The sequence below is a fragment of the Tamandua tetradactyla genome, chromosome 3, assembly GCF_023851605.1.
Source record: "Tamandua tetradactyla isolate mTamTet1 chromosome 3, mTamTet1.pri, whole genome shotgun sequence".
Lineage (NCBI taxonomy): Eukaryota > Metazoa > Chordata > Mammalia > Pilosa > Myrmecophagidae > Tamandua > Tamandua tetradactyla.
Window position 1 is genome coordinate 77,241,621 of NC_135329.1, and position 22,007 is coordinate 77,263,627.

The 22,007-nt window shown below is 45.0% G+C and overlaps 1 protein-coding gene across 1 annotated transcript in view; it reads right to left on the bottom strand.

Annotated features, from left to right (window-relative positions):
- Positions 1–22,007, bottom strand: part of LOC143675659 (phosphatase and actin regulator 3-like) — a 51,915-nt gene that overhangs the window by 14,465 nt on the left and 15,443 nt on the right. The window contains 1 exon segment of the mRNA XM_077151741.1: positions 1,241–1,394. Coding sequence (XP_077007856.1) covers positions 1,241–1,394 — 154 coding nt within the window.

Genomic DNA, 22,007 nt, shown 5'->3' on the forward strand with positions numbered 1-22,007 from the left:
AAAAAAAAGAGGGGGGGTCTGAAGGATGAAAGGAAAGTGAAAGAGAACAGATGTCACACTTCTTTAAGGTTCATATACATCTGAAATGAATTTACATAGTGTTAGGGATATAAAAGTTTAAAAGCATGCGTGGGGAGTGAGAAAACTCCCAACTCAGGCTGGTGGTTACCTCTGGGGAGGTGCAGGGGCCTGGAGCCACAAGGGGTACTTGCATTTTATTTGTTAAATGTTATTTCTTAGGTTGGGTTATGAATACATGGGTGTTTGTTAATTAGTTGCTATGCCTAAAAATATCTCTTTCTAAAAATTGTTAAATACAATACGTTCAAGAGAATGTCACGATGTTCTAACTGGAGAACCGTCTGTTGAAGGTTCTAGGGCCTTCTCCTCTTAAAGGCCTGGCAGCACCAAGCTGAGACTTCCTCATCCCATTCTCTGCCCTGGCTCATGGGTCAGCATTCTCCCTACTGCACCCCGCAATTCCTCCAGGGGTTCAAGAGTTGCCCCATCCACTGCAGAGCACCCCCCGTTCATACCTTCACCCCCCATCCATCATCAGCCTCCAGGCAGAATGACTGGGTCCCTGCAGGGCCCAGTCACCAAGACATGGCAGGTCTATTCTGCCCTGACCTGGACAGAGCTGGCCTCTGGCCTAGGCACCCAACCAGCGGCCCAAGGGAACCCCTGGGGTGCACACAGCAGCCACTCACTGGCAGCTTGGGGTCACAGCCAAACCCATTGCCCAAAGTACATGGATGTTTTTTAGATTTTGAGTTTTTCTTGAGAAAACTTGGATGCTTCAGCATCCCTGGATTCATGCTCTTTTGTGAAAGTGACCAGGCGGAGGTGTCAGGGTGAACAGGGACTGCCCCCCTCTTTCCTGCTCCCTATCCCAGGCAAGGCATGACCTCCCCAGTCTGCTGCAGTCCCCATCACTCCCTACTGCCCCTTCACTTCTTCACATGCCTTGCCTAGCTGTCATGCACTAGTGATTCTCACTCAGGGGACATCCAGGACACTTTGACTGTCATGGGGTGGGGGGTAACATGCAGAGCCCAGGGACACCAGTCACCACCCTGCCACAGACAGGACAACCCCACAACAGAGAACCATTCAGCCCAAGCATCAGTGGTGCCACACTCAAGAAACCCCAATGCACCCGCTGAGTGGGCGTGCCCTGGGATAACACCACGGGGAGGAGCAGCCCAGCCCAGCCTCGCACAGGCCTGCAGCCACTTACTTGGAGAGTTTCAGTTCAATCTGCTGCCTGATTTCCTGTCTCTCCTCCTCAGTCCTCCTGGGGAAAATATTCCCGTCCTCCAATTCCTGCTTGCTCAGCCAGTTCCACAGCTTCACTGCCAGGAGCTCCTTCTTGCACTTTCTCAGCACTGTTCCTAAGAGAGCCATCGAGCAGAAGAAGAGAAAAGGGAGAAAACACATGGCACAGATTTGCAAATCTAACCCACCCGTCAGGGAAAGCAATCTGGACAGGAGGGATGGGAGCTGGACCCAAGTGTCTGCACACCTGGACGCTCACCTGTCACCTGCGGTGCCCTCTAGGTGGAGTGGTACAATAGGGAGGAGCAAAGCCCCATCTCTGCTCACAGAGGCCCCCAGCCCTGTGCCACGTGTTCCTTGGCTGCTGGGGACCTCCTGGTGGCACCTGTCCTGGGGTGGCTACCCATGGGCTCTCCTGCACTTTTGAAAGTGCCCATTTGGACCATAAATCATACAGTCCGTTTACCCATGATGGCCCCTCCCCACTTCTTCCCCATCTAGCACATGCCCCTCCACACTGCTGCTGCACTCTGACCACACGGCTCTCCGGCCAGTCCCTAGAACCCCCCCTCAGGGTCTCTTTCTGCCCAGACCACCCCAGGGCTTGGGATCACCCGAACCGCACAGCCCAGCTAGAATGGCATCTGCTCAAAGATGCACCAAGGAGCCTCAGGACACCACCCACCACCCTCTTTCAATCCCGACCTATTGGACGTGTTTCTTCTGTGTTAGTTTATCATCCACCTCCCCCACTAGACTGGCTCAACAAGAGCCTGGTCACATCGTGTCCCTTCCTCCTGAAGAGTGTGACGTGGTAGGTTATCAATGAGTGTTGCCACCTGGGCCAACGGTAGGCTGGTCTGGGGCCCACTGGGCGGAGGCTTGCTTTTCATGTCCTGCAACAATCAAAATGACCCCACATATGCCAGATGTTCCCAGGACGAGAACCAAGGGTGTGTTGGAGCCAGGTGAGGCACGGGAAGAAGCGAAGGGTGCACTTGGGAGTGGTGGGGACTGTGGCAGACCAGGGAGGGCACGGCTTGCCTAGGATGGGGAGCAGAAAAGAGGGAGGCAGTCACTGTTCAACCCTGATACCTCTGCCTGGTCACTTTCACAAAAGAACGTGTATCCAGGGTTGCCAAAACTAAGTTTTTCAAGACAAACTCATAATCTTGAAAAGATATCCATCTACTTTGGACAGGGTGGGGCCGAGTCAAACACACCTGCAGTGGGTGAAATCCGGCACAAATATGATCCTAGGGTGGTATCCCAAATTGAAGAGTGTCCCCTGAGTTCATATCTACTCAGAACCTCAGGATGCAGCCCTATTAGCCAACAGGCTTCTTGTAAATATAACTAATTAAGATGAGGTCATGCAGGCTTAGGGTGGGCCTTTAGGAAGAGGAGGGAACTCCTGAGACACACACCCGGGGAAGAAGGCTATATGCCACTGGAGGCAGAGATGGAGCAATACATCTACAAGCAGGAAACACCAAGGATGCCAGCAATTCCCAGAAGCTAGGAGCAAGGCACAGGAGATTCTCCCCCATAGGCTCCAGAAGGAGCTACCCTGCCAACACTTTCACTTCAGATTTCCAGTCTCCTGGACTGGGAGAGAGAACATTTCTAGTGTTTTAAGTCACCCAGCTTCAGCAGCCCTAGGAAACAAATGCATGAGGAGAATATTGAGATGTTGAAATGTAAGAGGAGAAGAACCACTGTGTTTCCAGCTGGGAAGTGCCTTCACCTGTGCTAGGAAAAGGGGGGGTGTAGGGGTTGTCTAATGAGCTTTCTGAATAGCCGAGTCCCCAGCTACCCCTGGCAACTGCAGATACTGGCTGTTTGCAAGTATAAAGTATAATATAGCATAGTCATTTGCAGTTCTACTAGGGCATGGATTTACATCCTGTGGGCTCAAACCATCACCTTACATAGTCACTTCCATAGATGGAGACAAACTTTAAGAAAAACGGGCTCCCAAAGAGGGTCAGCTCCAGCAGTGGGTGATGGAAACACAAAGCAAGAACCCAAGTTTAACAGTGTGCTAGGGATATAGTAGCATATAGCTGAGCCTTGCATCTTTAATGTGAACTTGCTTGCCTTGTGCTTTATAGAGAATAAGCAACATAACTCTGAATCCATTTCAGCAAGGACTCCAGCCAAATTTGTTTTAATAGCTTTATACATTTATAGAACTATAAAGGATCTGGAGGAGCCACATACATTTTTTAGTTGGTCTTTGCTGCATTTTATGGGGGAAATTGAAAGCTAGAGTGGCAATTCATGAATTTGGGGAGTCTCAAAGGTCTCAGGACAAATCCTTTGTGAATGTCAAGGGTCTAATACATGGCAAAGAGGGACTGCCATTTTCAGAGAATTAGAATGTGCTTCACCATAAAGCTGCATTGAATGTGGTTTAATCAGTTTTAGCTTTTGATAAAGAACATCCTTAAGTCTACTGCAAATGTCTCAGGCATGTCATTACAAACTTTAATCATATTTGCTCTTGAATGAGGAAAAAGACCCTGTCATTAGATATTCCTCAATGGAAAGGAGAATTCACTCCATGTGAGCTCTAAGTGCCAGCAACAAGTAATTCTCACATGCTTGTCACACTTGGCTCTTTAAGTGTGACATTCGGAAGGATGACAGCGAAAATGTATGGAGTGACTGCCTTTCCCCCATCAGGTGGTTGTAGCAGGCATCTTTCCTTACAAGTCAGACATGGAATTTCCAGAAAATAAAGTAGTTTAAAGTGAGAATTGTTTTCTCTTTCTATCCTTTCACCCAGCAGTGCTCCTAGAAGCATGCCTGCCAAAACTTGCAGGGTGAGCACATAAAGCAAGAATAAATGTAAAAAAGATGTGCATGCCAGCATTATTTATGAAAATATGACATTAAACACAATTCAGTGTCCAACAAGAGGGGCTTATTAAACAAATCACAGTGCAGCTGCCCTGAATATCATGTACCTATAAAAATGTGGTGTGTAAATTATGGATTGACAAAAATACACTCGTGGTATATTGCTAAGGAAAGTCACTATAGAAAAGTATGCATATTATACATAGAAATATATGCATGTCCAACTTCGTAAATATATATATTCTTATTATAAATCAGCAAAGTCAGAAATTGATCATTTTCTTATTCATATTGTTTTTAGTATTATATATATATTTATCACAAATATAGATTCCTTGTATAAAAATGACTTCTTAAATATTGGTGAGTGGTGTTAACAAAAATGGCATAGTAAGGTGTCTGGAAATTCTCTGTTCCATAAAAGCAATGAGAAAAGTGGCAAAAACTGTCAGATTTTTCCAAAATCTGGAAATTAACCAAAGGCTCACAGCAGCCCAGGGAGGGTGAATTCAGGGAGAGCAGCAGGATCTTGGTAAGAATATTTTTTCTTGCAAGCCGCATCCCCTGCTCTCGCCCCTCTGCTGTAACCTTGACCTGCCTGGAAGCCCCTGGCAACAACACAACAGGGCCAGAGCTCTTTCGAAGGCCCTTGACCCATCCAACGGCTCCTGGGAACAGCCCCCTTGCATGGCCGCTCATGTGAAAAGCCTTCTCCCTAGGCATTTGTCGAAAAAGAATATTGTCTTTCCAAGTGCAAGACTTTCAGCCCCGCTCAATACTCTGGGGTTGTTTATTGGCACAAGTGAATAAGAGTCAATGCATAGGCTCTAGAAAATAATTCAATTAATGGAAAGCCCAAGGCTGCCAGGTCCAACCCAACTCCAGCAAACACAAGGGCATTTCCCAGGCACAGCAGACAGGTAGCAATTAGGAGATGGGATGGGCCCCGACACCAGAGGGACCTCAACAGTTGCTGAGGGGCAGGGGCAGGGCTCCCACAGTCCCTGCGGGGGCAGCCCCCCACACCCTGCACATCTGACCCGGAGACCCTGCAACTCAGGACAATCCCAGCCCGGGCTGGCAGTCAGCTTCCCTTGTATCCCATGCAGCAAAGGAGGCACATGGAGAACTCTGGCCCATCTTACTTGAGCCCATGGAGGCCTCTGATGTGGTCCATCATGCCATCTTTTAGAGGGCTGTCTTCTCTTGCCTTCCAGTCTGCCTGCCCCCATCCAGTGTTGTCTCCTGTCTCCTCCAACCTCTTCTCCCTCTGCCTACCTATGCCCCAACCTGACCTCCTGTCCTACAACATTAAGAGCTGGCTGAAGATGACACAGCCTCTCCCTTCAACCCAGGCTTTCTTCCTGACGTCTCCACTTGGCTCTCTCTCAGGCAACTCAAACTCAGCACATGGAAAGCTGAGTTCCAGCTTTTCCACTGAAGTGAAAGATTAAGTGACAGGACCAGTATCTACCCCTGGGCCTGCCTGCAGGCTCCATCCTCTTAGCCCTTAAGTTTTTCTCTGTTTTCTAAGGCATCCACCTAGAAGACCCTCCCACATGTTCAGCAGAGAGGAGAAGAGGCAGTGCACGCACCAGCTGAACTCAGAGTTGGGCAACTACAATCATCTGGTAGATGGGGCATTGTTCTCATGTGTGCACCCTCACAACAAATCCTAATCACTTGTTTGTGGCGCTTCTTCCCTAAAAACAGCTATTATAGGAGCATGAAACATTTTCACCCAATGGAAATAAACAAATCTAGTGAGCTCATCCACGATGATATCTCTGCGCTCATTTCTATCACATGCAAAGTCAGGAGATGTCTGCTCGGTCATATGGAGCAAGGCACACAAGGACAGGAGTGTGAAGATCGGGGAGGCCCTTAGGAGGAAGTCTGAGCTGGAGCCCAGAAAGTAAGTGGGATTTCACATAGGGAGCCCAATAGGCAGAACCCAATTTCATTCCACAGGAGGACTCTGCAGTGAAAATCTGCCTTAACTCCCAGATTAACAGTGACTGTACTGAGGAGGAATTTGGGGAGGAGAGCAGAAATTGAAAGGTCCAGGAATCAGTACCTCCATCAAAACAACCACTCACCAGACAGCAACTGTCTGAATCAACTACCTGGAAACTCCGGGGCCCGGGAGCACACTGAAGCAAGCAAGGCAAAGCAGGAGGAAGAGGCTGGTAAACTGTTCTCTCTGTGGAGGTTACGGCCACCCATCCCCCATGCTAACAAAAGGCAACAGGGGTGCAGCCCCTGGCAGAGCTTGCTGGTGCAAGAGAGGGACATAAAAATCTAGTTCCCCAAGAGTGGGCAGGGGTGGGTGGGTGTGGAGTGCTGTCCAATCAATGATCACTACTTTGGGTCGCTGGGGGCCTGGCTCTGAGGGTGGCCACTGTTCCAACACACTCCAGACAAAGGCAGAAGAGGAGACTTAAAGACAGTAGAAGACCACAATAACTGAAATGAAAAATTCCCACGAGGGTTGGCAGATTGGAGCTAGCAAAAGAATCAGTGAACTCAGAAACAAGGCAATAAAAATGAGTCAAAATGAGGGACAGAAAGAAAAAATAATTATAAAAATAGTCTAAAACCCCCTGGGACACCATTCAAGTATACCAATACATGCACTGTGGGAGTCCCAGGAGGAGAAGAAAGGGGCAGGAGGAATAGCCAAAGAAATAACTACAGAAAACTTTCCAACCATAGAAAAAGATGTGAATATGCACATCCAAAAAGTCCAGAGAATACCAAACAAGATAAACTTAAAGAGAAACACACCCCCTCACATACTGATCAACTCTTTAACACCAAGGACAAGGAAAGCTGCAAGAGAGAACACAAACAACAGCTGATGTACAAGGCAGTCCAAATGTGACTGAATGCCAATTTCTCATCAAAAACCATGGAGGTAAGAAGTGAGTGGGTTGAAATACTTAAAGTAGTGTGAGAAAACAGTCAACAAACAATAATTTTATATCCAGTGAGACTTTCTTTCAAAACAGAGGGAGAGGTTAAGACATTCGCAGATAAACAAAAGCTGAAGGAATTCATTGCCACCAAGATATGTGCTGCAAGCAATGCTAAGGGAGCTCTTCAGACTGAAAGGAAAGGACAGTAGAGAATGGATCAGTAACACAAGGAAATAAAGACTTCCAGTAAAGTAGCCATATGGGTAATTTAAAATGCCAGTACTACTGTATTGTAATTTTTGGTATGTAACTCCACTGATTACTTCCTACAAATGCATAAAAAGTAATGAAAAAAACTATGGTTTAGGACATACAATGTATGAAGATATAATTTGTACCAAGAAAAAAAAAAGGTGGAGAGAGAGGGGGGAAAGAAACAATGTATGAGTATGCTATTGAAGTCAAGTTGGTACAAAATCACATGTGATTGTTATATATTTAGGATGTTAAGTTTAAACTTCATGGTGACCACAAGGAAAATTTATGAAAAATATGTCCAGAAAGAAATAAGAAGGGACTCAATATGGCACAATACAAAAAATAATAATGATTATGGAAGTAGGCATTAGCAAAAGAAATTGAGGGACAAAAAAAGGTTTGAGACTTACAAAGCCTTACAAAATAGTGGAATAAAGTCCTGCATTATCAGTAGTTACTTTAAATGTAAACAGATTAAACTCCCACTGAAAAGGCAGAGACAAGCAGAGGGATAAAAAAGCACAAACCAACTATATGCTGTTTATAAAAGACTCACCTTAAAATCAAAGATGTAAGTTGGCTGAAAGTGAAAGGATGGAAGTAATATACCATGCAAGTAGTATGTATCAGATAAAATAGACTTAAGTTAAAAAAAGTGTTATGAGGAACAAAGAAGGTCATCATATGCTGACAAAGGTGTCAGTTCAACAAGAAGATGTAACAATTATAAATATATATGCACCTGTGCTGGTTTGAAAGGATATATGCCCCCTAAGAAAGCCATGTTTTAATATAAATCTCATTACTTAAAGGTAGAATAATCCCTACTCAGTACTGTATATTTGAAACTGTAATGAGTTCATCTCCCTAGTTGAAGTGATTTAGTTAAGAACGGTTGTTAAACTGGATTAGGGGATGACATGTCTCCACCCATTTGAGTGGGTCTTGATTGGTTTACTGGAGTCCTATAAAAGAGGAAATATTTTGGAGACTCAGAGAGACTCGGAGAGAGCAGAGAATGCTGCAGCACCACGAAGCAGAGAGTCCACCAGCCAGCGACCTTTGGAGATGAAGAAGGGAAATGCCTCCCGGGGAGCTTCATGAAACCAGAAGCCAGGAGAGTAAGCTAGCAGATGACGCCGTGTCTGCCATGTGCCCTTCCAGCAGAGAGAGAAGCCCTGACTGCGTTCGCTATGTGCCTTTCCAGATGAGAGAGAAACCCTGAACTTCATCGGCCTTCTTGAACCAAGGTATCTTTCCCTGGATGCCTTTGATTGGACTTTTCTATAGACTTGTTTTAATTCTCGGCCTTAGAACTGTAAACTAGCAACTCATTAAATTCCCCTTGTTAAAAGCCATTCCGTTTCTGGTATATTGCATTCCAGCAGCTAGCAAACTAGAACAGCACCTAATTCCAGATCCCCAAAATATATAAAGCAAATACTAACAGTCTAAGATAGACTATATGTTTGGTCAAAAACAGGTCTCAAAAAATATTAAAAGACTGAAATTATACAAAGCATCTTCTCTGACCACAATTGCATGAAACTGGAAATAAATAACAGGCAGAGAACTGGAAAATCCACAATGTGAATTTCAAATATCCCACTCTTAAACAATCAGTGGGTCAAAGAAGAAATCACAAGGGAAATCAGTAAATATCACTCAATTGGAAAAGAATACTCTTCAATAAATGGTACCAGGTAACTCAATCAAGGGCCCATGGTGGGGACAAAGAAAGCCCGTTCCTGAAGCCCAGCAGTCCAAGGCCCCCTTTCTCAGGGAAGGGGAGTCTCCAAGCCAGCAGCATCGGTGGCATCCAAGTTCAGACTGCCCTCATCTTTCAGGCCAGGAAGCTCTGGGACCCTGTTTCTAAGCTGATGCTGGCCCGAGGGCCAAGGCCGAGCCCTGGGTGGTGGGCTCTGCTCCACTCCCCAGCACCTCCCAGGACGCCACCCAGATGACCCACCATGGCCAGGAGGGTGACGGCCCCCGAGGGTGGCCTTTTCTGGTCCTGATGGGCACGGGGCCTTATATGGCAGAGGAGACTGTGCTGACACTCCAGGCGGGCCCACCGTGCTCACACATCCTATAAGGCCTTTATCTGCTGACACTGGTCAACCCTCAACCCCCCAGCTACTCTCCTGGGTGACTGGGTCATTGTCGCTGAGGATGGGGGGCTCTATTTTCTTCACTGGTGGGTCCCAGCACCAAAAACTATTCCTGGCACTTAGCAGGGGTTCAGCAAGTGTCTGTTGAATTTATAAACATCCCACCCTCACCCAGTCTCTGAGAATTATGGATTTTGGACTCATCTCTCCCCACATCCTCTGGGCCTGGCATGATAGATGTGTGTGGACTGAACAAATGAAGACAGAATTAGATAAATGCTGGGTAGAGAACTGTAATAACAATAACAACATTTTGAAATTACCTACAATAGCCAGAAGTACTCTGGAACTTTCCCCACACCATCCAAAGGTAGAGCAATTGCAAAAGGGGCCACACACCCAACTCTAGCCGGCCTCCCCATCTCCTGAATCTGGACTGGCCTTGAGACTTGGTTCAGCTGACAAGACAGGTGCAAGTCAGGGCGTGGAGGTGGGAGAGGCCCAATGGTTTCTGCCTGTTTTCCCTCTCACACAGCTCTGCACCTTTGCCACCAAACCACAGGAATGGGCCCCGAGCTGCCTGCTGCAGGGATGTGAGAGACACAGAAGCCCAATCAGCTGACTGCAGGAGTGTGGCTGCATCGCAATCCCAGCAGAGAGCAGCAGACGCAACAGCTAGCCTATACACCCACAAGGAGTGAGAAGTGGTGGGCATTCTAAGGCAGTTGGTATCAGCTTGCTTTGTTATGCAGCATCATTGTAGCAAAAGTAACTGATACAACTTCTGTGGTGTAGACCCAACTAGCATTGCCTTTCCAGATGAGAACCAAGGCCTAGAGAGGGGGGCAACTTTCCCAAGGCTGCCCTGCTCCTAAATGGGAGAGTCAGGAAGGGGGCCTGGGCTATACCCCTGCTGTGTGGAAGTGAATGACTGAATGAAGGGACAGTTTCTAAGCACCAACCCTGGACCATTTCATGACCTGGGGGTGGAAGGAGAGGATGGTGACAGCCTGGAGGACAGAAGGTGTGGGTGGGCACAGGACAGGGTGTGTGCCCACCCCCCAAGGTTGGAGCCAGGGGTCCTAGCAGGGAGGAGGGGACACTGAGCAAGAGGCAGGCTAGACTCGACCCAGGAGGGCAGCCAGTGTCTGTGAGGTGATGGGAGGAGCTGGTGATGGGCTGTGAGCAGAGCGAGCAGGGGCCCGCTTCGGGGCACCAGTCTGGGGTCGATTCAAACCATGACATGGGAGGGTCCTCCAAGCTCCCTCCCAGGGGCCACATGAAGGAGGTGGCCACACCCTTGAGGCAAAGCATGGCAGCAGAAGAGCTTCTGGAAAGGTGAGAGCCACACCTACCTCACACACCATCTTGGGAAGAAATGTACTGGCACAGTGCCATGAAGGGGTTGTCATTAGGGGTGAACCCAGGAGCCTCTGCCTGCCCAGATGTGCAGCTCTGCTCTTCCACCCCTCAGAAAGGGGCACCACACAGAAGGCAGGGTCAGAGCAGGATGGGCTTGCAAACTCTAAGAAATAAAACATAAGGGGTTGATGATAAGAGCAGGGCATACTCCACACAGATTTAGGATAAAAACAGGGCAATCACAGCAAAAGTCGTTCATGTACAACTCTCAGAGAGACCTCAACAAATACCTGCTACCTGCACAGAGAAAACACAGTAAGTGCTTGTTACCTGCCCAGAGAGACCTCAACGAACACCTGTTCACCTGCACAAAGAGAGATCTCAATGAACAACTGTAACCTGCATGGAAAAGGACTTTGGTCATTACCTGTTACCTGCACAGAAAGATAACTTGGTCAGTACCTGCTACCTGCACAGAGACCTTAAAAGTACCTGTCAACTGCACAGAGAAACTTCAGTAAGTATTTCAACTGCACAGAGACTTCAGCACATGCCTGTTACGTGTATAGAGAAACCTTAATTTCTGTTACCTGCACCGACTTCAGTAGATGCCGGTTAACTGCATAGAGACCTCAGTAAGTACCTGTTCCTTTTTTTTTTTTATTAATTAAAAAAAATCAACTAACACAACATTTAGAAATCATTCCATTCTACATATGCAATCAGTAATTCTTAATATCATTACATAGATGTATGATCATCATTTCTTAGTACATATGCATCGATTTAGAAAAAGAAATAGCAAGACAACAGAAAAAGAAATAAAATGATAATATAGAGAAAAAATAAAAATAAAAATAAAAAATACAAAAATATATAAGAAAAAAAGAACTATAGCTCAGATGCAGCTTCATTCAGTGTTTTAACATAATTACATTACTATTAGGTAGTATTGTGCTGTCCATTTTTTTTTTTTTTTTAGGAATCATACCATTCTACGTATGCAATCAGTAATTCTTAACATCATCACATACATGCATGATCATCGTTTCTTAGTACATTTGCATCGGTTTAGAAGAACTAGCAATATAACCGAAAAAGATATAGAATGTTAATATGGAGAAAAAAACTAAAAGTAATAATAGTAAGAACAAAACAAAACAAAACAAAACAAAACAAAAACCTATAGCTTGGATGCAGCTTCATTCAGTGTTTTAACATGATTACTTTACAATTAGGTATTATTGTGCTGTCCATTTTTGAGTTTTTGTATCTAGTCCTATTGCACAGTCTGTATCCCATCAGCTCCAATTACCCATTATCTTACCCTGTTTCTAACTCCTGCTGGACTCTGTTACCAATGACATATTCCAAGTTTATTCTCGAATGTTGATTCACATCATTGGGACCATACAGTATTTGTCTTTTAGTTTTTGGCTAGACTCACTCAGCATAATGTTCTCTAGGTCCATCCATGTTATTACATGCTTCATAAGTTTATCCTGCCTTAAAACTGCATAATATTCCATCGTATGTATATACCACAGTTTGTTTAGCCACTCTTCTGTTGATGGACATTTTGGCTGTTTCCATCTCTTTGCAATTGTAAATAACGCTGCTATGAACATTGGTGTGCAAATGTCTGTTTGAGTTTATGCCCTTAATTCCTTTGAGTAGATTCTCAGCAATGGTATTGCTGGGTCGTATGGCAATTCTATATTCAGCTTTTTGAGGAACCGCCAAACTGCCTTCCTCAGTGGTTGCACCATTTGACATTTCCACCAATAGTGGATAAGTGTGCCTCTTTCTCCGCATCCTCTCCAGCACTTGTCATTTTCTGTTTTGTTGATAATGGCCATTCTGGTGGGTGTGAGATGATATCTCATTGTGGTTTTGATTTGCATTTCTCTAATGGCCAGGGACATTGAGCATCTCTTCATGTGCCTTTTGGCCATTTGTATTTCCTCCTCTGATAGGTGTCTGTTCAAGTCTTTTTCCCATTTTGTAATTGGGTTGCTGTCTTTTTGTTGTTGAGTTGAACAATCTCATTATAAATTCTGGATACTAGACCTTTATCTGATATGTCGTTTCCAAATATTGATTCCCATTGTGTAGGCTGTCTTTCTGCTTTCTTGATGAAGTTTTTTGATGCACAAAAGTGTTTAATTTTGAGGAGTTCCCATTTATTTATTTCCTTCTTCAGTGCTCTTGCTTTAGGTTTAAGGTCCATAAAACTGCCTCCAATTGTAAGATTCATAAGATATCTCCCTACATTTACCTCTAACTGTTTTACGGTCTTAGACCTAATGTTTAGATCTTTGATCCATTTTGAGTTAAAATTTGTGTAGGGTGTGAGATATGGGTCTTCTTTCATTCTTTTGCATATGGATATCCAGTTCTCTAGGCACCATTTATTGAAGAGACTGTTCTGTCCCAGGTGAGTTGGCTTGACTGCCTTATCAAAGATCAAATGTCCATAGATGACAGGGTCTATATCTGAGCACTCTATTCGATTCCATTGGTCGATATATCTATCTTTATGCCAATACCATGCTGTTTTGACCACTGTGGCTTCATAATATGCCTTAAAGTCAGGCAGCACGAGACCTCCAGCTTCGTTTTTTTCCCTCAAGATGTTTTTAGCAATTCGGGGCACCCTGCCCTTCCAGATAAATTTGCTTATTGGTTTTTCTATTTCTGAAAAATAAGTTGTTGGGATTTTGATTGGTATTGCATTGAATCTGTAAATCAATTTAGGTAGGATTGACATCTTAACTATATTTAGTCTTCCAATCCATGAACACGGTATGCCCTTCCATCTATTTAGGTCTTCTGTGATTTCTTTTAGCAGTTTTTTGTAGTTTTCTTTATATAGGTTTTTTGTCTCTTTAGTTAAATTTATTCCTAGGTATTTTATTCTTTTAGTTGCAATTGTAAATGGGATTCGTTTCTTGATTTCCCCCTCAGCTTGTTCATTGCTAGTGTATAGAAATGCTACAGATTTTTGAATGTTGATCTTGTAACCTGCTACTTTGCTGTACTCATTTATTAGCTCTAGCAGTTTTGTTGTGGATTTTTCCGGGTTTTCGACGTATAGTATCATATCGTCTGCAAACAGTGATAGTTTTACTTCTTCCTTTCCTATTTTGATGCCTTGTATTTCTTTTTCTTGTCTAATTGCTCTGGCTAGAACCTCCAACACAATGTTGAATAATAGTGGTGGTAGTGGACATCCTTGTCTTGTTCCTGATCTTAGGGGGAAAGTTTTCAATTTTTCCCCATTGAGGATGATATTAGCTGTGGGTTTTTCATATATTCCCTCTCTCATTTTAAGGAAGTTCCCTTGTATTCCTATCCTTTGAAGTGTTTTCAGCAGGAAAGGCTGTTGAATCTTGTCAAATGCCTTCTCTGCATCAATTGAGATGATCATGTGATTTTTCTGCTTTGATTTGTTGATATGGTGTATTACATTAATTGATTTTGTTATGTTGAACCATCCTTGCATACCTGGGATGAATCCTACTTGGTCATGATGTATAATTCTTTTAATGTGTTGTTGGATACGATTTGCTAGAATTTTATTGAGGATTTTTGCATCTATATTCATTAGAGAGATTGGCCTGTAGTTTTCTTTTTTTGTAATATCTTTGCCTGGTTTTGGTATGAGGGTGATGTTGGCTTCATAGAATGAATTAGGTAGTTTTCCCTCCGCTTCGATTTTTTTGAAGAGTTTGAGGAGAGTTGGTACTAATTCTTTCTGGAATGTTTGATAGAATTCAGATGTGAAGCCTTCTGGTCCTGGACTTTTCTTTTTAGGAAGCTTTTGAATGACTGATTCAATTTCTTTACTTGTGATTGGTTTGTTGAGGTCATCTATGTCTTCTTGAGTCAAAGTTGGTTGTTCATGTCTTTCCAGGAACCCGTCCATTTCATCTAAATTGTTGTATTTATTAGCGTAAAGTTGTTCATAGTATCCTGTTATTACCTCCTTTATTTCTGTGAGGTCGGTAGTTATGTCTCCTCTTCCATTTCTGATCTTATTTGTTTGCATCCTCTCTCTTCTTCTTTTTGTCAATCTTGATAAGGGCCCATCAATCTTATTGATTTTCTCATAGAACCAACTTCTGGCCTTACTGATTTTCTCTATTGTTTTCATGTTTTCAATTTCATTTATTTCTGCTCTAATCTTTGTTATTTCTTTCCTTTTGCTTGCTTTGGGATTAGTTTGCTGTTCTTTCTCCAGTTCTTCCAAATGGATAGTTAACTCCTGAATTTTTGCCTTTTCTTCTTTTCTGATATAGGCATTTAGGGCAATAAATTTCCCTCTTAGCACTGCCTTTGCTGTGTCCCATAAGTTTTGATATGTTGTGTTTTCATTTTCATTCGCCTCGAGGTATTTGCTAATTTCTCTAGCAATTTCTTCTTTGACCCACTCGTTGTTTAGGAGTGTGTTGTTGAGCCTCCACGTATTTGTGAATTTTCTGGCACTCTGCCTATTATTGATTTCCAACTTCATTCCTTTATGATCCGAGAAAGTGTCGTGTATGATTTCAGTCTTTTAAAATTTGTTAAGACTTGCTTTGTGACCCAGCATATGGTCTATCTTTGAGAATGATCCATGAGCACTTGAGAAAAAGGTGTATCCTGCTGTTGTGGGACGTAATGTCCTATAAATGTCTGTTAAGTCTAGCTCATTTATAGTAATATTCAGATTCTCTATTTCTTTATTGATCCTCTGTCTAGATGTTCTGTCCATTGATGAGAGTGGGGAATTGAAGTCTCCAACTATTACGGTATATGAGTCTATTTCCCTTTTCAGTGTTTGCAGTGTATTCCTCATGTATTTTGGGGCGTTCTCGTTCGGTGCGTAAATATTTATGATTGTTATGTCTTCTTAATTGTTCCTTTTATTAGTATATAGTGTCCTTCTTTGTCTCTTTTAACTGCTTTACATTTGAAGTCTAATTTGTTGGATATTAGTATAGCCACTCCTGCTCCCTTCTGGTTGTTATTTGCATGAAATATCTTTTCCCAACCTTTCACTTTCAACCTATGTTTATCTTTGGGTCTAAGATGTGTTTCCTGTAGACAGCATATAGAAGGATCCTGTTTTTTAATCCATTCTGCCAGTCTATGTCTTTTGATTGGGGAATTCAGTCCATTGACATTTAGTGTTATTACTGTTTGGGTAATACTTTCCTCTACCATTTTGCCTTTTGTATTATATATATCATATCTGACTTTCCTTCTTTCTACACTCTTCTCCATAGCTCTCTCTGCTGTCTTTTCGTGTCTGACTTTAGTGCTCCCTTTAGTATTTCTTGCAGAGCTGGTCTCTTGGTCACAAATTCTCTCAGTGACTTTTTGTCTGAGAATGTTTTAATTTCTCCCTCATTTTTGAAGGACAATTTTGCTGGATATAGGAGTCTTGGTTGGCAGTTTTTCTCTTTTAGTAATTTAAATATATCATCCCACTGTCTTCTAGCTTCCATGGTTTCTGCTGAGAAATCTACACATTGTCTTATTGGGTTTCCCTTGTATGTGATGGATTGTTTTTCTCTTGCTGCTTTCAAAATCCTCTCTTTCTCTTTGACCTCTGACATTCTAACTAGTAAGTGTCTTGGAGAACGCCTATTTGGGTCTAATCTCTTTGGGGTGCGCTGCACTTCTTGGATCTGTAATTTTAGGTCTTTCCTAAGAATTGGGAAATTTTCAGTGATAATTTCTTCCATTAGTTTTTCTCCTCCTTTTCCCTTCTCTTCTCCTTCTGGGATACCCACAACACGTATATTTGTGCAGTTCATATTGTCCTTGAGTTCCCTGATACCCTGTTCAAATTTTTCCATTCTTTTCCCGATAGTTTCTGTTTCTTTTTGTAATTCAGATGTTCCATCCTCCAAATCACTAATTCTATCTTCTGTCTCTTTAAATCTATCATTGTAGGTATCCATTGTTTTTTCCATCTTTTCTACTTTATCCTTCACTTCCATAAGTTCTGTGATTTGTTTTTTCAGTTTTTCTATTTCTTCTTTATGTTCAGCCCATGTCCTCTTCATGTCCTCCCTCAATTTATCGATTTCATTTTTGAAGTGGTTTTCCATTTCTGTTCGTATATTCAGCATTAGTTGTCTCAGCTCTTGTATCTCATTTGAACTATTGGTTTGTTCCTTTGACTGGGCCATATTCTCAATCTTCTGAGCTTGGACAGTTATCTTCTGCTGCTGGCCTCTGGGCATTTAGTCAGATTTCCCTGGGTGTCGGACCCAACAAGGTTGTAAGATTTTTCTGTGAAATCTCTGGGTTCTGTTTTTCTTATCCTGCCCAGTAGGTGGCGCTCGTGGCACACGTTTGTCTGCGGGTCCCACCAGTAAAAGGTGCTGTGGGTCCTTTAACTTTGGAAAACTCTCGCCGTCTGGGAGGTTCGCTAGCCAAAGCGGCTTGGAAGAGTGCCAGCCGGCCCGGGGTCCGAACGCAGGGAGGGTCGCTGGCCGCCGCAGCCCGGGAAAGCACCCGTCCGAATTTCCTAGTTGGCCTGGGGCGCGAAGCGTGGCGGGAGGGTGGCAGCCGCAGCGGCCCGCCCGGGAGAGTGCACGCTCCCAGGGAGTCACGGGTTTGGAAGGGGTCCCCCCCACCGTCACCATTCTCCGCGGCCTGGGTATTTCCAATCCAATTCTCTCAGTTGGTCTGGGGGCCTGCGCGTGGTGTGGGCGCCAGCCGCCACGGTTTGAGGGGACCGCCTGTCCAATTCTCCCAGCCGGCCCAGGAAGGGGGAAGGGAGTGACTACGGCCGCTTGCCGCCCCGCCCGGTGAAGCCCGCGCCCCTCGGCGATCTCACCAGAGCAGGTTCTCTCAGCCAGCCAGCCGTTCCAGGATGGGGTACGCTGTCTTTTTTATCTCTGTCGTGGCTTTGGGAGCTGTTCTGTATCATTTCTACTCCCCTAGTAGCTGTCCTGGAGGAGAAACTACGATCCGCGCATCTTACTAAGCCGCCATCTTCTCCGGAAGTCCAGTTCATTACTTTTTACTGCTAAGTGGCACTCCAATTTGTGATTTCATGACAGTTTGGTTGCCCATTTTCAGTGGCTGCATGGTCAACAGTTCAGCTGACAATTGTCTTCCTCTGGGTTTATACTCACAAAAGATAAGCACTGGGTAAGTAAAATGATGATGCTTTCATCAAATTGCACACTCAGACGTTCTTTATCAGTCTAGAAAAGGTAACATTTTCATGGAGGACTCTCATTTAATGAAGTTAACAGTGTGATCAGTATTGCACGTGGCCTGAGTACTCCACGAGTTATGGGCGCCTCCTCCGTGGGTCCTACCAGTACCTGTCTCTTGCACACTGAACACTCAGTAGGTACCTGCCACCTGCACAGACCTGCTGGCCTCAGCCCCTCTGATCCTCACCATGCTCTATCATGCCCTGGAAAGCACAGCCCATTGCACGTGCAGCAGGTAGAGCCTATGCTGCCTGCCCAGAGGGGCCCCAAGCACAGAGCTCAGTCCTCAGGTAACTTCAGAGGGAAGAGGACTGCCTTATGCTTTCCAAGCGGGAACCTGAGGCCTCTGAAGAAGGGACAGCCCCCAGGCCCCACGTACTGGTCCCCCCCATGCCGGCTGCTCTTCAGGGCATAGGAGACAGGGCCTGCTGGAGCAGGGGTGGGGGGGTGAGCAGAACAAGGCAGAGGAGCACGCCCTTCCTGGTTCCCCACTGGGGGCCTCAGTCCACAGACAGTGAAATGCTGCACTGATGGAGAAGTTTTGATTCTCTTTCTGAATGCCAGCAGTGGTTATGACTTAGAGATTGTGTGACCTTCTGCTGCCTGTGGGTGCACAGAAAAGTCGGGTGCCACCAGCATGTCACCAGAAACAAGGGGTACCGAGACCTTGGGGCAACCCAATAAAGTGGCTTTGAGGATCACACCCAGGCATTCAACTAGAACGACATACCAAGTACACTCATGTCACCCCCGATGTCTGCCTCTCTCCATGGATGGGACTTGGCTTTGCTCGCCATGCATACAGTAGGTGCTCATTCAAGGGAACCTGAATGACTGAATGGCCCCTAGTTGACCCTAACCTTCCCAGTGAGCCACCCACGCAGCACGAGCCTCCCTTCTTCCTCTCCATATTCTCTCTCTCAACCAGCACCCCCTTCCCCAGCTCCTACCAGCTACACATCCTCATTTCTCTCCCTTACCTGTTTCCCCACACCCCCATTACTCCTCCTTTGCAGGCCCAGGTCCCCTCTCTCACTGGACCAAGGACCCTCGGCAGTCCCTCTTGCCTCCCTTCTGAAGCCCCCTTCCCACAAACTGCTCTGGAAGCCTGAATCATGATGGAAGAATCTCTGGAAGGAACCCTTCAGCTGCAGGGGCCCCCACTGCCCCCCACACCAAACAGCAGTAACGGTCAACTAGTAGCATGTACCTCCTCTAAGCAAGGCACAGGGCTCAGCCCTTTGTGTGCATTTCCCCCCTTCACCTCCAACTCTCCAGTTAGATAAGTGCTAGGGATTATCATTCCTATTCTGCAGATGCAGATGTCAAGGCACAGAGAGGTTAATCACTCGTCCAAAGTCACACAGCCAATGTGGGGGATTTGGGATGCCACTTGGAGGCTTCTTGCTCAGGTCCACCTCTCTTCAAATCACATATAAAGTCTCTGAGCTTCTCTCACACTACGTTGGATTCAAAGAGATTATGCCACTTTTTGTGACACATACACCTCATCTACACGTTCTTAAGCTGGGCACCCTCAGAAAGCACCATCTCTTTCACTTCAGGAATCATGACTCCTTCTTTTGAGACTTAGATTGTCCATCCTAGCTATGATTTAGGATCCCTGGGGAGGCTGTAAAGTAACTGATGCCCCCGCCCCAGGCCAGGAATAACAACACAATTCCTTGAGGTGGGCCCTGTATGGGTGCTGTTAAAAGGTGTGCAGCCCAGGCTGAGAGCTTCTGTTGTAAGATGTAGAAATTGCAGAGTATTCTTTGTTTGTGTCATCCTGGGACTTGTCTCTGAATATTGAACTCACCTCTTTGGACAAACCAAAACCCCCTCCTGCTGTAGCTGCCTGAAGGCTGGGGTCCTGGTTTGTGCCACTGACTGCCCAGCACCTAGCAGGGCCTGGCACCTAGAAGGTGCTCGAAAGAGCACACCAGATGTCAGGCAGCTCACAGATGCACTGCAGAGCTAGAGCTAGCCCGTGCACTCCAGAGCTAGAGGTAGATCGGGGTGCAAAACAGGCAAGTTCCTTCCCTTGTCCTTTGCCTGGTTTCCTCAACTGTGAAAAAAAAGGACTACAGAGTCTGCTTCATCAGGTGAAATCATGCAGGAGAAGTGCTTAGCAAGCACTAAGTCACAGTTAAAAAAAAAAAAAGCCCCAGGTGGCTGTGGCTATCACTCAGCCAGCCGAGTCGGCACTTCAACAACTCGGCATGCTCACAAGAACCACCCACCCTGACACCCCCTCCACCAGCACCCACCCAGACCGCTTAGAGACCAGACAGGTTCTGAGCATCCTGCATCCCAGAGAACATCCACAACGCCACCTAGTGTCCATGGCAAGAATGGCCAGGTTTCCAGATGAAACTCCTGAGCTCCAACTTTCTGTTTTGGTAACTGCATCCTGTTTTGGGAATTCACCACAAGGATGACTCCCGCTGAGTCCTCACTCCCTTGAAGAGCCTTCACATTACAGGAGGATTCCCTGCAAGGGCCTTTCAATACACTCTCTGCCGTACTCGAAACAGGATTCAAATAGAATATATTTTACCCTTCACTTTTCACAATTACATCCACCTTGGAAAGAATCCTAACACCTGCTAAAACAGTTTACCTTCTCTTTAAATGCAGGCAGCACCAGGACCTGCCCAGGCTTTGCTTCTTTCCACATTAAAATTGTGTGATGTTAGCAAAGCCTGAGTCACCATATTGGCCAGACCTACGGTTGTCTTAGGATGTCATATCCAGGCACAGCCTGATTTTTGCCTTGTAGCCCTTATGGTGAAATTAAGCTTTTAATGTTAGCTTCAAGGGAGGAGAGCGGGTCTGGTTTTTCCATAGAATTCTTGGAGTCTACAGAGGGAATATACAGTCATTGTTAATTCAATAGCAAAAGATAGTTTTGTTTTTTGTTTTGCAAGGGCAGGCACCGGGAATCGAACTCAGGTCTCCGGCATGGTAGGCGAGAATTCTGCCTGATGAGCCACCGTGGCCTGCCTGCAAAGATAGTTTTTTTTTTTTTTAAAAAAGCTTTAAAAGAAATCTACAGAGCATGGAAATCCCTCCTCTATTCAACTCATTTCCATCTAGCTTTTATAGACCACTGACTCAGATCCCAGCACTGCGTGCACTGGCTGAAATGCCGATTCCTGGGCCTCCTTTCAGAGATTGAGCAGCCATGCTGGGGTAGAAAATGGTAACAGTTTTATTTATATATACACTTGCTAGTTCTTGTTCTTTTTTCATTTGTGTTTTTTGAGTGTATTTTTAACGTTTTATTGTCATAACATACATACAATTGACAATTTCCCATTGTAACCACTTTGTGTAATGGTTCAGTGATAGGGCTTACATCCACAAGACTGCACTCCCATCACTAACATCCATCGCCAACTTTTTCATCTTCTCAACAGCAACTCTGCATCTGTTAAGCAATTAGTCTCTCTTCCTTCCCACTGTCAACCCCAAACCCCCACAACACATCATCTGTGAAATGTGCTTTATTCTAGGTATTTCATAAAAGCAAAACCATACAATATTTGCCTTCTGTGTCTGGCTCATTTCACTCAGCATGATATCCTCCAGGCTCATCCACGCTGTAACATGTACCAGAACACCCTTCCTTTTGATGGCTGAATAATCTCCGTTGTGCATATATTTTTTAATGTATGCAATGTGACTATAACATAGTTTATAAATAAATGACATACAAATATCGGATGTACCATGAGAAGACTTTGTGGACCCCTCTTTAGGTTGTTACTCCCAATTTGCTGATCTGGTCATGATCTGCTGAGAATCCTTTGATAGATCCCCCCTCCTCAGATAAAGCCTGGCCATGGGACACACCAATGGGGGCTTCTTTCTGGCTCAAGTAAGTGTTGGGACTCACAAGATCATCGTGGACCAGAAGTCGCTCAGGGGTTCAGCAGACCCAGGCTGGAGGTTGCCCAGCTACATGCAGAGAAGGCCCCGGTGTCCCC